Below are 17,391 nucleotides of genomic sequence, written 5' to 3'. Positions count from 1 at the left end.
ATTAGGCTACCTCTGATTTGTCATGTTTAGGTCCAAAAAAATTGAAAGGACCCTTACTATCTTCTGCCCATGCTCGTTGGTGTCATTGGGAGGAATTGTGCCCCATCATTGGTGTCATTGGGAGGAATTGTGCCCCATCATTGGTGTCATTGGGAGGAATTAGGTGGCTTTGTCCCATCATTGATGTCAGTGGGGAGGGATTATGCTCCATTGTTGGAATCAGTGGATAAAATAGTGCCTCAAGGGCCAAATAAAAGCAAGCAAAGGGCCGCAGTTTGGAGACCACTGCAATAGAGGAATAATGCTCTGACAGGGAATTTGCTGATAATTAGCACAGTGACATTATCCCCATACACTCACCGGCCACTTTATTACGTACACCTGTTCAGTTACTTGGTAACACAAATTGCTAATCAGCCAATGACATGGCAGCAACTCAATGCATTTAGGCATCTAGACGTGGTAAAAGCGACTTGCTGAAGTTCAAACCGAGCATCAGAATGGGGAAGAAAGGGGATTTAAGTGACTTTCAACGTGGCATGGTTGTTGGTGCCAAATGGGCTGGTCTGAGTATTTCAAAAACTGCTGATCTACTGGGATTTTAACGCACAGCCATCTGTAGGGTTTACAGAGGATTGTCTGAAAAAGAGAAAATATCCAGTGAGTGGAAGTTGTGTGGAAGTTGTGTGGAAGAAAATGTCTTGTTGAGGTCAGAGGAGAATGGGCAGACTGGTTTGAGATGATAGAAAGGTAACAGTAACTCAAATAACCACTCATTACAACCAAGGTATGCAGAATACCATCTTTAAAAGCACAACACATCAAACCTTGAAGCAGATGGGCTACAGCAGCAGAAAACCACACCGGGTGCCACTCCTATCAACTAAGAACAGGAAACTAAAGCTAACATTCGCACAGGCTCACCAAAATTGGACAATAGAAATGTGGAAAAACTTTGCCTGGTCTGATGAGACTTGATATCAGCTGCGACATTCCAATGGTAGGGTCAGAATTTGACGTAAACAACATGAAAGTATGGATCCATCCCGCCTTGTATCAATGGTTCAGGCTGGTGGTGGTGGTGTAAGGTTGTGGAGGATATTTTCTTGGCACACTTTGGGCCCTTTAATACCAATTGAGCATCGTTTAACCACTTGACCACTGGGCACTTAAACCCCCTTAATAACCAGACCAATTTTCAGCTTTTGGTGCTCTCACATTTTGAATGACAATTACTCAGTCATGCAACACTGTATCTATATGAAATGTTTGTCCTTTTTTTCACACAAATAGAGCTTTCTTTTGGTGGTATTTAATCACCGCTGGGTTCTTTATTTTTTGCGCTATAAAAGAAAAAAGACCAAAAAATCTGTAAAAAAAATGCATTTTTCTTCATTTCTGTTATAAAATTTTGCAAATTTGTAATTTTTCTTCATATATTTTGGCCAAAATTTATACCGCTTCATATCTTTGGTAAAAATAACCCAAATTGGTGGATATTATTTGGTCTTTGTGAAAGTTATAGAGTCCAAAATCTATTGTTTCCAATATCTGAAAATTGATCACACCTGAATTACTGACGGCCTATCTAATTTCTTGAGACCCTAACATGCCAGAAATGTACAAATACCCCCCAAATGACCCCTTTTTGGAAAGAAGACATTCCAAGGTATTTAGTAAGATGCATGATGAGTTTTTTGAAGTTGTCATTTTTTCCCACAATTCTTTGCAAAATCAAGTTTTTTTTTTTTTACTTTTTTTTTTTTTCACAAAATTGTCATATTAGCAGGTTATTTCTCATACACCGCATATGCATACCACAAATTACACCCCAAAACACATTCTGATATTACTCTCGAGTATGGCGATACCACATGTGTGAGACTTTTACACAGCGTGGCCACATACAGAGGCCCAACATGCAGGTGGCATCTTCAGGCGTTCTGGAGTGCCAATGCCAATTCTGACATTTCTCTCCTACATGTAAAAATCATCATTTATTAGCTAGAAAATTACATAGAACCCCAAAACATTATATATAGTTTTTTAGCAAAGACGATAGAGAATACAATGGTGGTCATTGCAACTTTTTATCTCGCATGGTATTTGCGCAGCAATTTTTTTAACGCGTTTAAAAAAAAAAAAAGTTTTGTGCTTTAAAAAAAACAAAACAGTATAGTTAGCCCAATGTTTTTGCATAATGTGAAAGATGAAGTTACACCGAGTAAATAGATACCCAACATGTCACCTTTCAAAATTGCACGCGCTTGTGGAATGGCGCCAAACTTCACTACTCAAAAATCCCCATAGGCGACGCTTTAACATTTTTTACTGGTTACATGTTTTGAGTTACAGAGGAGGTCTAGGGCCAAAATTATTGCTCTTGCTCTACCGATTGCAGCGATACCTCACATGTGTGGTTTAAACACCGTTTTCATATGTGGGCAGGACTTACCTATGCGTTCGCTTCTGCACGCGAGCACACAGGGACAGGGGCGTTTCATTTTACTTTATTTATTTTAGTTTGATACTTTTTTCCAAAAACATAAATTTTTGACCACTTTTATTCCTATTACAAGGAATGTAAACATCCCTTGTAATAGGAATATGGCATGACAGGTCCTCTTTACAGTGTGATATGGGGTCAATAAGCCCCCACATCTCACCTCTAGGCTGGGAAGCCAGAAATAAAAAAAAAAAAAAAAAAAGATCTTGGCTTCGATCGTAGCGGTGAGTCGGTAGAAGCGGCAGGAGGGGGGGACATTCCCTCTCGCCTCCCGTAAGAATGATCAAGCAGCGGAACAGCCGCTATGATCATTCTCATGGTGTAGGGAATCGCCAGCTGAAAAAGTTGATATCTGAATGATGCCTGTAGCTGCACCCATCATTCAGATATCCCTGCACAAAGTCAAGGACGTCGTATGACAGCTGGCAGGCGGGAAGTGGTTAAAACGCATTTTTTTTTCTTAACACAAAGTTGTCCATTTATACAATATTTCTAACACATAGCATGTACATACCAAAATTGACCCCCCAAAATAGATTCTCCTACTCCTCCTGAGTACGGAGATACCACATGTGTGAGACTTCCACAGCCTGGCCACATACAAAGGCCGAGTAAAGCCGAGTATGGCCGAGCATGGCTGGGTATGGCTGGGTATTGTAGAGTATGGCTGAGCATGGCTGGCTATGGCTGGGCATGGCTGAGTATGGCTGGGTATTGCAGGGTATTGCAGGGTATTGCAGAGTATGGCGGGGTATTGCAGAGTATGGCTGAACATGGCTGGGTATGGCTGAGTATGGCAGGGTATCGCCGTGTATGGCGGGGTATCACCGAGTATTGCAGAGTACTGCGGGGTATTGCTGGGTATTGCGGGGTATTGCAGAGTATTGTGGGGGTATTGCAGAGTATTGTGGGGGTATTGCAGAGTATTGTGGTGTATTGCAGTGTACTGCGGGGTATTGCAGAGTATTGTGGGGTATTGCAGAGTATTGTGGTGTATTGCAGTGTACTGCGGGGTATTGCAGAGTATTGTGGGGTATTGCAGAGTATTGTGGGGTACTGCAGGGTACTGCGGGGTATTTCAGAGTATTGCGGGGTACTGCGGGGTATTGCAGAGTATTGCACAGTATTCTGGGGCATTGCAGAGCATTAGGGATGGCTGAGCATGGATGGATGGATGGCTGGATGTCACTGAGCAGTGCTGTGGGCACTACACATCCAGCCCACAGCGCTGCAGCCATCCATCCACCCCCCTCTCCGCTCACAGTGTATAGGAGGGGAGGAGAGGAACCGGCGTCATCAGATGACGCCGGTTTGTTTACATGTGATCGCTCTGTCATTTGACGGAGCAATCACATGGTAAACGGCTGCGATCAGCGGCCATTTACCGGGATCCGTGATGCAGATGCGGAGGACCCGGCGGTCACGGATGTGTTCGGGTGCGCGCCCCAGGGGGCGCACGAGAGGGGAATTCTGGGAGGACGTCATAGTACGCCCTCCCAGAGTTAAGCAACCGCCCTGTAGCCGTCATTCGGCTATGGGCCGGTTGTTAAGTGGTTAAACCACAGCCTACCTGAATATTGTTGCTGACAATGTCTATCCCTTTATGACTACATTGTACCCATCTTATGATGGCTCCTTCCAGCAGGAAAATGCACCATGTCACAAAACTCAAATCATCTCACCACTGGTTTCTTAAACATGACAAAGAGATCACTGTACTCCAATGGCCTCCACAGTCACCAGATCTCAATTCAATAGAGCACCTTTGGGATGTGTTGGAATAGTAGATTTGCATCATGGATGTGCAGCTGACAAACTGCAGCAACTGTGTGATGCCATCATGTCAGTATGGACCAAAATCTTTGAGGAATATTTCCAACAACTTGTTGAATCTATGCCATTAAAAATGAAGGCAGTTCTGAAGGCAAAAAGGGGTCCAACCAAGTACCAGCAAGGCGTACCTGATAACGTGGCTGGTGAGTGTATGTCACCTATGCTTGGTGATATGACCTGTGATATCCTATGACCAAGTGCAAGGGATGCACAGAGAAGCATCACATTGCTGTCACCAGCAGATTCCTGTTCATGGAGGATTTTCTGTACGCACTTCTATTAGATTCTATGAGTAATTGAAAGTTCACTAAACTCCCATAGGACATAAAGGACAAACCCCTGTTAAGAGTCACTTCTTATCTCCGCCCAATACCCACCTCTGAGCACTGTTCCTTGGTTTTATCCCCTACCCACCTCTCAGTACTGCCCCTTTTAGAGAGTACAGAGCCAAGTATAATTGTGTGGTGCTAAATAATTTGTATGAAATTTGTTAATGATAGCAAGAAAAGTAGTAAAATAGATTACGCACAGCCAGCAGCAATAGATTCAATCAGAAACAATAGACCCCCCTAGCAACAATGGACCCCTACAACAAAATGCCACCCAGCAGCAACAACAGATCTCCCAGCATCAGTAGACTAGGTAGCAACAATAGACCCCCTCCATCAATAGTAGATCACTTCCAGCAATAATTGACCCACCAGCAACAATAGACCGCCACTCAAAAATAGATCAGCTCCAGCAACAATAGACCCTCCAGCCTACCCCAGAACCCCTTGCCATTACATACATTCAGTGCTGGAGGTGCCGGAACTACGTTTCCCCGCGTTCCTGCTGAAAAAATGCCCTGACAGTATCTCACAAAAGTGAGTACATCCCTCACATTTTTGTAAATATTTTATTATATATTTTCATGTGACAACACTGAAGAAATGACACTTTGCTACAATGTAAAGTAGTGAGTGTACAGCTTGTATAACAATGTAAATTAGCTGTATGCTCAAAATAACTCAACACACAGCCATGAGTGTCTAAACTGCTGGCAACAAAAGTGAGTACACTCCTAAGTGAAAATGTCCACATTGGGCCCAATTAGCCACTTTCCTTCCCCGGAGTCATGTGACTCGTTAGTGTTACAAGGTCTCAGGCGTGAATAGGGAGCAGGTGTGTTAAATTTGGTGTTATCGCTCTCACTCTCTCATACTGGTCACTGGAAGTTCAACATGGCACCTCATGGTAAAGAACTCTCTGAGGATCTAAAAAAGGAATTGTTGCTCTGCATAAAGATGGCCTAGGCTGTAAGAAGATTGCCAAGACCCTTAAACTGAGCTACAGCAGGGTGGCCAAGACCATACAGTGGTTTAACAGGACAGGTTCCACTCAGAACAGGCCTCTCCATGGTCGACCAAAGAAGTTGAGTGCACGTGCTCAGGGTCATATCCAAAGGTTGTCTTTGGGAAACAGATGTATGAGTGCTGCCAGCATTGCGGCAGAGGTTGAAGGGGTGGGGGGTCAGCCTGTCAGTGCTCAGACCATATACCGCACACTGCATCAAATTGGCCTGCATGGCTGTCATCCAAGAAGGAAGCCTCTTCTAAAGATGATGCACAAGAAAGCCCGCAAACAGTTTGCTGAAGACAAGCAGACTAAGGACATGGATTACTGGAACCATGTCCTGTGGTCTGATGAGACCAAAATAAACTTATTTGGTTCAGATGGTGTCAAGTGTGTGTGGCGGCAACCAGGTGAGGAGTACAAAGACAAGTGTTTCTTGCCTACAATCAGGCATGGTGATGGGAGTGTCATGGTGTGGGGCTGCATGAGTGCTGCTGGCACTGGGGAGCTACAGTTCATTGAGGGAACCCTGAATGCCAACATGTACTGTGACATACTGAAGCAGAGCATGATCCCCTCCCTTCCGAGACTGGGCCGCAGGGCAGTATTCCAACATGATAATGACCCCAAACACACCTCCAAGAAGACCACTGCCTTGTTAAAGAAGCTGAGGGTAAAGGTGATGGACTGGTCAAGCATCTCTCCAGGCCTAAACCCTATTGAGCATCTGTGGGGCATCCTCAAACGGAAGGTGGAAGAGCGCAAGGTCTCTAAGATCCACCAGCTCTGTGATGTCTCCATGAACTCCATGCCCAAGAGGGTTAAGGCAGTGCTGGAAAATAATGGTCGCTACACAAAATATTAAAACTTTGGGCCCAATTTGAACATTTTCACTTAGCGGTGTACTCACTTTTGTTGCCAGCGGTTTAGACATTAATGGCTGTGTGTTGAGTTATTTTGAGGGAACAGCAAATTTACACTGTTATACAAGCTGTACACTCACTATTTTATATTGTAGTAAAGTGTCATTTCTTCAGTGTTGTCACATGAAAAGATATAATAAAATATTTACAAAACTGTGAGGGGTGTACTCACTTTTGTGAGATACTGTACTTAGCTTTAATGTAGCCAGTGCTTGAAGTTACTGTACCCTTGTACCAGCAATAGTTCTGCCAGTGGGCCTAGAACTATTCAACCTTGTTCATTGCTTGACAAAATCATCCTGTGTCTTACTGAGGGTGTAAAAATCGGGGTCCCCCACCCAACCACTCCTAGAATAGGGACATTTAAGGTATATACAAAGTTTTTCTAGCAGCCAGGTAAAAGCTTTACTTCTGGAGTAACATCAATCCTGTTTATGACTGGCATTTTGGAGTCATGAAATCTGGGCCAACGAACTTCAATCGCCCCAAGTCAGAAAGGCAAACATGCTGCAGCTACTTAATAAAGAGAACGTACATATGTTATGCCCCAAGGATGCCTTGCCCTTGCCATAAACAGTATTTCTCTACGGCGTTCTGTCTTCATTTGTATGATTGTATAGATTCATATATGTTTTACAATGACTCTAGATGTGTTGATATTCCACTTATCTAGTCTCAAGGGGAATTGCCCAGAGGCTATATATAGTCTTTATCGACACCCTGTATAATGTTACTCTGAAGTTTGTTTTAAATGGGATCAATTGTGAAGTGGCTGAAACTTAAACTGGTCGTACACCAGTAGAATTTCTTGAAAATGTTTCATTTGAAGAACATACTTTCAATTTTCTAATCATTATTTAGGTCAAATCAACATTCATTTTCAACCACAGTGATTAGAAATTTCATGGAGCAGGATGGAAAATTTTTATCAAATAAACAAATTTTAAACAGTGAGTCAAGTTTTCGTTCGGGGAAGTCCATTCATTTCAAATTGAATGTTAAAAGCAAGTGTTTCGTTTGATCCCCGTCCACTGGAAATCAACCCATATTCCGGGACGTACTGAGTGGATGGGCCTGATTGACTCGGTTATGGCGGCGGAGGAGTGGATGGCAAAATGTAAAGATAAGTTTGACAAATTTTATGCAATCTGGGCAACATGGATACATTATAAGTCTAAGGACAGGGCGTCCCCCCTTCAGGTTTCCCCCGGGGCCGCTTCCTGTAGGTCGGACATTGTTGGAGCTGCTTTTTAAACGGCTTCAGAGGGTGAGGGCCACGGCGTACTTAATTCACCACCAGGATCCACATAAGGATAATGATATTGCACTTTTACTGCACACAGCTGTGCTAGCCTTTAGGCAGGTGTATCAGTGATTTTTAGACATACCCATCAACCTTCCCCACCAATTTCCCCCCCCCCCCCCTTTTTTTTTTTTTTTTTTTTTTTTTTTCCCCCATCTCCACCCCCCCCCTATTTCCTGCCTGGGTCAAATCCTTAGACACTAACAGGATATTGTTTCCTTAACACAGTTACTGTTAACCTGACTAGTTATGAAAGTGGTCTCAACTATAGATTCCACCTCTATTACAAGGGTGGACGCAGGATGAGGAAGTCACAAGTATCTCACGTGACACACTTTCGTGGAGGTTTTAGTATAAGCTTGCACTATTTGTTTCTATTCAATCTTTAAAACACATCCTTTTCATATGTATGGTATTTGTATACCTTTATGGTACTGCATTGTGATTTATTGGATCCCCCCCTCCCCTTTTTTCTTTTTTATACCCTCTGTGTTATTATTTGTTATTTGTTATATTTGAAAAATATACAATAAAGATTATATAAAAAGCAAGTGTTTCTTGAAGTATTTTTGAGCAAAATTTGTCATGTCATCAAATGTGCTGAATGATGAGAATTTTTGTACGAAAGTTCTTCGAAAATCTACAAGTGTACGGCCAGCTTTATTCTTGTGCTTTCTAGACTGCATGTTTATAGCAAGTGGTGCCTTCAGCCAGTAGTTCCAGGAGACCATCTGCATTTTTTAGTTCCTTAAAGTGTCACTAAACCCACATTATAAAAAACTATCAATAAATGCTGTATTACATGCTGTTCATTCTCACTCAGTCACTATGAGATTCTTTTCTGTATTCTGCAAAAAACCTGTTTGATCCTGCTGCTCTCTATCTCCCCCTTCTGTTCATGTACCTAATTCTGCTAGGGTATTTGCAGCTGTGGTGGCAGCTCTGCACATGCTCAGTTTTCAGTGAGTTTCTATGCTGAGGATTTCCTCCCTGTCACATCTGAGCAGCCCATGTGACTATAGAGTCACACATGTGGGTGTATACACAGTGATAAATGACAGCCCACTCCCTCCCTCCTCCTCCATGCCCACTAACCAGCTAAACACAATTGGGGCGGGCTATTACATGTAGATTAATGAAGGAATCCCCTCCCTCTTATTGTAAGACACAGGCTGGAGGGGAGTAACACAGCCTGTGACTGGCAGAATTCCCCCCACACCATGTTATTTACGCAAAATAATAAAGATTTGATTTCTAATATATATTTTTGTATGACAATTTAACAGTTTATTGGTATTCATTATTTATTTTTACTCTGTATTCCAAAGACTGTTTTTTTAATTTTAAACATGTGACCAGCAGCAGAGGATTAGAAGCTCCTCCTGTTTGTTTCCCTGCAGACAGGTTAGGGAAAGATCTGGGTCATGTGACAGCTGTATATTGATAAGCAAAAAGGTACTTTTTTTTTTTTTTTACTTAAAATAATTACAGTGCCATCATCCACATACAGAAATGGGGCAGGAAGTGAAGGGAAATCTCACCAATGGGATAGATGACAAGAAATAAAAAATCAGACAGGGGTGTTATAATCCTCCCTTACTCTATCCGCAATGAAAAAAGAAAGGTTTTGCCTATAGTTCTACTTTAATTGTTTTTTTATAAATTCTATTTTTATTTAAATTTCAAAAATACAACAGCAACAAGTATAGGCAGAAGCGAGAGCCAAATAAAAAAAAAACAGTTCTACTTTAATTGTTAGTGTTCACATACATAGTTACATAGTTAGTCTGGTTGAAAAAAGACACAAGTCCATCTAGTTCTACCAATAAATCATACAAAAAAAATCATACATTTAATACATTTTAAAGGGATATTCCAGGATAGAAATAAATGCATTCCACTTACAGAGGGGTCCTGTTTTATGACAACCCGCAGCTCATTAGCTTCCACTAAGAAACTGTGGGCTTTGCAAGACCTGAGCCCTTATCTGAACGGTCTAGGGAGGTGCTGCCATGGATATTAATAGAAGATAATAGTATCTATTGCAGCTTCTCTTGTAACAATCAGTTGATCTCAGCAGAAGTGATTTCAGATAAAAGTCCAGAATCCTAATACTTGTCTGTTCCTCTGTAAAAGTTAAAGAGGTGAGAGTTGTAAATCGCTAACCATACCCCTTTGGAAAGAAGTGCAAACACATTATGGAGAGTGCACTAAGAGGAGCCAAACTCCATGCTACCTAAAGGATGAGCAGAATCTTGCCATTGGAGTGCTCAAGAGATTTAAGATGTCACTATCTGCTTTAGCTCATCAACCTCCACCCAACAGTCCCTTTAGAACCGGTAATGTGATAAGCCGGCTTTACCTTTTTTTTAAGGATGTGCTCTATGACCCACTGGTGTCACCATCTCCCACTTTCTCTCTGACAGATTTGTCTATATTTGCTCTAGCAAGCTGTCTCTCTCTCTGTACTCAAACAGCACCGGGATAAGTCCCCTCTCTCCCATCAACAATAATTAGCCTTGTAAGACTAATGGAAAAAGTCATGTCTAATTACCCCGTTGAAGGCCCAATTATGCTATTAACGATCGCGGCCTTTAAGCTAATAACGAGGGGGAGCCGTCTCATTTGCATAGCATTAAGTTAATTGACTTGGTAGCTTCGGGGCGGATGCTGCTACAGATAGCAAGATTTCATTACCGAACGGATAATGATGACTAGAGACTAGACCGTTCACCTGTCAGTTTTATTAATTAACGGCTATCTTGTTACCCGCGGTGTCAGGCCTCTCCATAAACGCACTTGCTCCTTTTAGACCCCCCGAGCTTTTATTTTGCTCTTAATGAAAACTGAGATAACTGTGCTAATTGTGGCTTGTAATTAATTATAAAGGGAAGGCTGCTCTTCTAATCTAGCTTTACTCCCGTACGGGGCGAGCAGCTGTTTGTGAATAGGCCAAAGGACATTACCAGCTTCTTGTCAATCTTCTGCTAATGTAAACAGGTCTCGTTTTCCAGTGCCTGTTCATGGAGAGATCAGATCACTGCCGTAGCTTGGAATGTATAAGAAATATTGATCCTGCCAGCTGCCTATGTGTTCATTTAAGTGATTGAATTAGGGGAACATGCCATTCAAAATTGTAAAAGAAGCCATGAAATGCAAACTGAGGACGCACACCGCCAGCCTGGGGTGTCTGTTTTTCTTACCAGCCATTGCTTTAGTGCACTAATGCTACCCCTGCGAAACAGGCAACTATCCTGTTTTTCCTCGGCATAGATATTATAAGATATTAAGATATTATGGTAACAATTAGCTGAAATTTTCACATTTTATTTGCTTGCTGTATCATATTTTAATGATTGTATTTCACCTACAGATGTAGCAAATGCTCTTTTAGAGGTCATTTATCTATCTATGTGATTACCATCTCATAATTTCAGGAAACAAGTGCATCTAATCAGAGAGCTGCTAATGCTGTCCAGTTCACATTGAACCTGTGCAAAAGTCAGAAAGTGCACTATATTACCAAAAGTATTGGGACACCTGCCTTTACATGCAAATGAACTTTAATGGCATCCCAGTCTTAGTCCGTAGGGTTCAATATTGAGTTGGCCCACCCTTTGCAGCTTCAACTCTTCTGGGAAGGCTGTCCACAACGTTTAGGAGTGCGTCTATGTTTGACCATTCTTCTAGAAGTGCATATGTGAGGTTGGGCACTAGTGTATGGCTTGCAATACCTGCTCTATTTCATCCAAAGATGTTCTATTGGGTTAAGGTCGGGACTCTGTGCAGGCCAGTCAAGGGCCAGTCAAGTTCCTTCACCCCAAACTCGCTCATCCATGTCTTTATGGACCTTGCTTTGTGCACTGGTCCAAATCATTTGGTGGAGGGGGGATTATGATGTGGGGTTGTTTTTCAGGGGTTGGGCTCGGCCCCTTAGTTCCAGTGAAAGAAACTCCTAAAGCGTCAGCATACCAAGACATTTTGGACAATTTCATGCTCCCAACTTTGTGGGAACAGTTTGGGGATGGCCTCTTCCTGTTCCAACACAAGTCCTGACCTCAACCCGATAGAACACCTTTGGGATGAATTGAGCGGAGACTGCAAGCCGGGCCTTCTCGTGCACATCAGTGCCGGACCTCACAAATCCGCTTCTGGAAGAATGGTCAAACATTCCCATAGACATACTCCTAAACCTTGTGGACAGCCTTCCCAGAAGAGTTGAAGCTTTTATGGCCTCAAAGGATGGGCCAACTCAATATTGAACTCTACGGACTAAGACTGGGATGCAATTAAAGTTCATGTGCGTGTAAAGGCAGGCGTCGCAATACTTTTGGTAATATAGTGTATACGTGATTCTGCACAGAACTGCCGCACTGCAGCAGTAACTCTGCTATAGGGCGGTCAGTAAGTGGATACACAATTTTCTTGTACAATTTTCCAAAACTATAAAATATGAGATCAAACAAACACTTTGAATTTGTATGCAATCGTGCAAGGCCTTGCAATACGTGATTGAAGGTAAATCTAACGGAAATTGAATAAGAAAATTGTATAATGCATGGCCAGTGTCAGGTACTCACCAAGGCCGAGATGCTGAGGGCGGCTCCCCTTGCAGCTGAGTGCGCTATACCCATGGAGATGGCACAGAGGGTATCGGGCACGGAGAGGCACGGGTCGCCAGCAGGTAGTAGAGGCTTGCGTGAAGATCTTCTGGCAGGGAGAAGAACCGTGCAGATTGGACTAGGACACTGGTCAACGGAGAAACCTGGCTGAGGTTCAAACACCTTGATCCGGAACAGGGAACTGGAACAGGGTCTGATGAGGAGGTTGAGGGTCAGACAAAGTGATCCAGTAAAGGAGAAGTCCGTTAAACAAGCCGGGGTCATGCACAGTAATCAAGCAACAGAGAAGTCCTTTAAACAGGCCGAGGGTCAAACACAGTGATCAGGCAGTAGCAAAGTCCTTAGAGTAGCCGGGGGTCAAACACAGAGATCAGGCAGGAAGAGAAGTCCGTTGGGCAAGCAGAGGTCAAGTGCAGGAGAGGTTCAGAGATGTTCAAGACGATCCGGATCACAGCAGGCAGGTAAAGGTAACAGAACTTGGGAACAAGAACACTGGTGCTGACGAGACAAACCAGCAATAAAGCAAGAGGCAGAGATGCCTTTTATAGGCCCGCCAGGGGGATCTCATGTTGTGCGAGCTATGGCGCGCACGTGCCCACGCAGATGCGCCGCGTTGCGCACCTGCCCTTTGGATTGTGCACTCCTATGCGCCACTGCACTGCTCTACCACACAGGTGCACAGGGAAGCGCCGGTACTGGCAGATAAGGTTCCTATTATTCCTCTGACAGTGCCCCCCCCAAGGGGCAGCCTCCGGATGCCCAACTTAAATAGTATTCCTGGGTGTCGCCTGTGGAAATTTTGGACCAAACGGGGTGCATGTACATTACTGAAAGGTTCCCAGGAGTTATCTTCTGGGGGTACCACTTCCATTTAACTAGGTACTGAATCCGTCCGCCCCTCCTTCTACAGTCCATGATTGCTTCCACTTCGAACTGTTCTTCACCTTCCACCTCAACTGGTGGAGATGGAAGTTCTTCTTTTCCAGAAAAAGAGTTGGGGACCACCGGTTTTAGTAAGGATGCATGGAACACCGGATGAATCTTAACCACTTCAGCCCCGGAAGGATTTACCCCCTTCCTGACCAGAGCACTTTTTACAATTTGGCACTCCGTTGCTTTAACTGCTAATTGCGCGGTCATGCGATGCTGTACCCAAACGAAATTTGCGTCCTTTTCTTCCCACAAATAGAGCTTTCTTTTGATGGTATTTGATCACCTCTGCGGTTTTTATTTTTTGCACTATAAATGGAAAAATACCTAAAATTTTTTAAAAAAATGATATTTTCTACTTTTTGTTATAAAAAAATCCAATAAACTCAATTTTAGTCATACATTTAGGCCAAAATGTATTCGGCCACATGTCTTTGGTAAAAAAAATGTCAATAAGCATATATTTATTGGTTTGCGCAAAAGTTATAGCGTCTACAAACTAGGGTACATTTTCTGGAATTTACACAGCTTTTAGTTTATGACTGCCTATGTCATTTCTTGAGGTGCTAAAATGGCAGGGCAGTACAAAACCCCCCCAAATGAACCCATTTTGGAAAGTAGACACCCAAAGGCCCAAAGGAAATTGCTGAGAGGCATGTTGAGCCCATTGAATATTCATTTTTTTTGTCCCAAGTGATTGAATAATGACAAAAAAAAAAAAAATTTACAAAAAGTTGTCACTAAATGATATATTGCTCACACAGGCCATGGGCATATGTGGAATTGCACCCCAAAATACATTCAGCTGCTTCCCCTGAGTACAGGGATACCACATGTGTGAGACTTTTTGGGAGCCTAGCCGCGTACGGGGCCCCGAAAACCAATCACTGCCTTCAGGATTTCTAAGGGCGTAAATTTTTGATTTCACTCCTCACTACCTATCACAGTTTTGAAGGCCATAAAATGCCCAGATGGCACAACCCCCCCAAATGACCCCATTTTGGAAAGTAGACACCCCAAGCTATTTGCTGAGAGGCATGTTGAGTCCATGGAATATTTTATATTTTGACACAAGTTGCGGGAAAGTGACAAGTTTTTTTTTTTTTTTTTGCACAAAGTTGTCACTAAATGATATATTGCTCACACAAGCCATGGGCATATGTGGAATTGCCCCCCAAAATACATTTAGCTGCTTCTCCTGAGTATGGGGATACCACATGTGTGGGACTTTTTGGGAGCCTAGCCACGTACGGTGCCCCGAAAACCAATCACCGCCTTCAGGATTTCTAAGGGTGTAAATTTTTGATTTCACTCTTCACTGCCTATCACAGTTTCGGAGGCCATGGAATGCCCAGTTGGCACAAACCCTCCCCAAATGACCCCATTTTGGAAAGTAGACACCCCAAGCTATTTGCTGAGAGGCATGGTGAATATTTTGCAGCTCTCATTTGTTTTTGAAAATGAAGAAAGACAAGAAAAAAAAATGTTTTTTTTCTTTTTTCAATTTTTAAAACTTTGTTGCAAAAAGTGAGGTCTGCAAAATACTCACCATACCTCTCAGCAAATGGCTTGGGGTGTCTACTTTCCAAAATAGGGTCATTTGGGGGGGGTTTGTGCCACCTGGGCATTCCATGGTCTCCGAAACTGTGATAGGCAGTGAAGAGTGAAATCAAAAATTTACGCCCTTAGAAAGCCTGAAGGCGGTGCTTGGTTTTCAGGGTCCCATACGCGGCTAGGCTCCCAAAAAGTCTCACACATGTGGTATCCCCGTACTCAGGAGAAGCAACAGAATGTATTTTGGGGTGTAATTTCACATATTCCCATGGTATGTTTGAGCAATATATCATTTAGTGACAACTTTGTGCAAAAAAAAAAAAAAAATTTGTCTCTTTCCCGCAACTTGTGTCACAATATAAAATATTCCATAGACTCGACATGCCTCTCAGCAAATAGCTTGGGGTGTCTACTTTCCAAAATGGGGTCATTTGGGGGGGGGGGTTGAACTGTCCTGGCATTTTATGCACAACATTTAGAAGCTTATGTCACACATAACCCACTCTTCTAACCACTTGAAGACAAAGCCCTTTCTGACACTTTTTGTTTACATGAAAAAATTATTTTTTTTTGCAAGAAAATTACTTTGAACCCCCAAACATTATATATTTTTTTAAAGCAAATGCCCTACAGATTAAAATGGTGGGTGTTTCATTTTTTTTTTTTCACACTGTATTTGTGCAGCGATTTTTCAAACGCATTTTTTGTGGAAAAAACACACTTTTTAAAATTTTAATGCACTAAAACACACTATATTGCCCAAATGTTTGATGAAATAAAAAAGATGATCTTAGGCTGAGTACATGGATACCAAACATGACATGCTTTAAAATTGCGCACAAACGTGCAGTGACAACAAAATAAATACATTTTTAAAAGCCTTTAAAAGCCTTTACAGGTTACCACTTTAGATTTACAGAGGAGGTCTACTGCTAAAATTACTGCCCTCGATCTGACCTTTGCGGTGATACCTCACATGCATGGTGCAATTGCTGTTTACATTTGACGCCAGACCGACGCTTGCGCAAGAGCAGGGGGGGACAGGGTTGCTTTTTTTTTTTTTTTTTTTTTTTTTTTATTTATTTTTTTTTGCTTTTTTATCTTATTTTTAAACTGTTCCTATCATTTTTTTAAAATCATTTTATTGTTATCTCAGGGAATGTAACTATCCCCTATGATAGCAATAGGTAGTGACAGGTACTCTTTTTTGAAAAAATTGGGGTCTATTAGACCCTAGATCTCTCCTCTGCCCTCAAAGCATCTGACCACATCAAGTTCGGTGTGATAAAATGCTTTCCCAATTGCCCAGTGGCGCTGTTTACATCCGGCAAAATCTAAGTCATGAAATGCTTGTAGCTTCCGGTTTCTTAGGCCATAGAGATGTTTGGAGCCACTCTGGTCTCTGATCAGCTCTATGGTCAGCTGGCTGAATCACCGGCTGCATTCTCAGGTTCCCTGTTGAGACAGGGGAGCCAGAGAAAAACACGGAAGACGGCTGGGGGGGGGGGGCATTCCCTCCCACTGCTTGTAAAAGCAGTCTAGAGGCTAATTAGCCGCTAGGATTGCTTTTACATGAAAGCCGACCGCTGGCTGAAAAGAATGATACCAAGATGATACCTAAACCTGCAGGCATCATTCTGGTATAACCACTCAAAGTCATGAATGGCGTACCTGAAGACAAAAAAATGGTTAACAATAAAACACAGTAAACGGTAAATTATAAAAAATTGCATACCTGAAAAGCAAACATGATAAAACATAATAACAATAAAACATTGCAGAATAGAATACAGTAAAAAAGAGCAGAACAATAGAGAGAGAATAGAGAGAGAGAGAACAATGAAACGACAACTATTTTTTTTTATTTAATATATTTTTTTGTGTTTTTTTTTTTTTTACACTTTTTTTTGTAACTAACTTTTATAACTGTAACCGGTTCCAGGTTCGGGTCTCTCAAAATGCAATGGCATCTTGGGAGACCCTGTGAAAGTGCGTCTAGTCTGTGCAATGCTGTACCCTACGCTAATACTCAACTAGTGTATGGTAGCGTTCAAAACATTCACCAATGCAAAGACTAGGATTGTCAGGACAGAAGGGACAATAATAGCGGGCGTCACGCCTATATCCGCGCTTGCTGCAGACACGACATCTTTTTTGGGGGGGTTCGTTTGGGTAGGGGTACTCGGGAGGACATAAAGAAAATGCCTCTCATGCAGCCAACTGCATTTGGTTGGGGATGTGAATGGGGGAAGTACGGGTGCTGCAGAAGCAGTGGGTTCCCAGTTAGGATTGGCGAATGCACCAGGAAGGGCATTATGGGCATGACGGCCTGTGTTTGTTTTCTTCTTGGTGGCAGCGGGACACTACTTGTGCTTGCCACCTCAC

General features: G+C 42.6%; 1 protein-coding gene across 6 annotated transcripts in view; it reads left to right on the top strand.

Annotated features, from left to right (window-relative positions):
• The window catches only part of AK8 (adenylate kinase 8), a 312,083-nt gene that overhangs the window by 263,702 nt on the left and 30,990 nt on the right, over positions 1–17,391 (top strand). Inside the window, exon 12 of one of the 6 annotated variants that reach the window (XM_073600538.1) lies at positions 7,459–7,830. The exons of the other annotated variants lie outside the window; for them this stretch is intronic. Coding sequence (XP_073456639.1) covers positions 7,459–7,618 — 160 coding nt within the window. The 3' untranslated portion in view covers positions 7,619–7,830. Of the gene's footprint in view, positions 1–7,458; positions 7,831–17,391 lie in introns of those variants that run through there. 6 annotated transcript variants of the gene reach the window in all.

This window comes from Aquarana catesbeiana, linkage group LG09 (genome assembly GCF_042186555.1).
Source record: "Aquarana catesbeiana isolate 2022-GZ linkage group LG09, ASM4218655v1, whole genome shotgun sequence".
In the NCBI taxonomy this organism is placed as follows: Eukaryota; Metazoa; Chordata; class Amphibia; order Anura; family Ranidae; genus Aquarana; species Aquarana catesbeiana.
The sequence above is the reverse complement of the archived record's forward strand: the minus strand, read 5'-3'. Positions and strand labels throughout refer to the sequence as shown.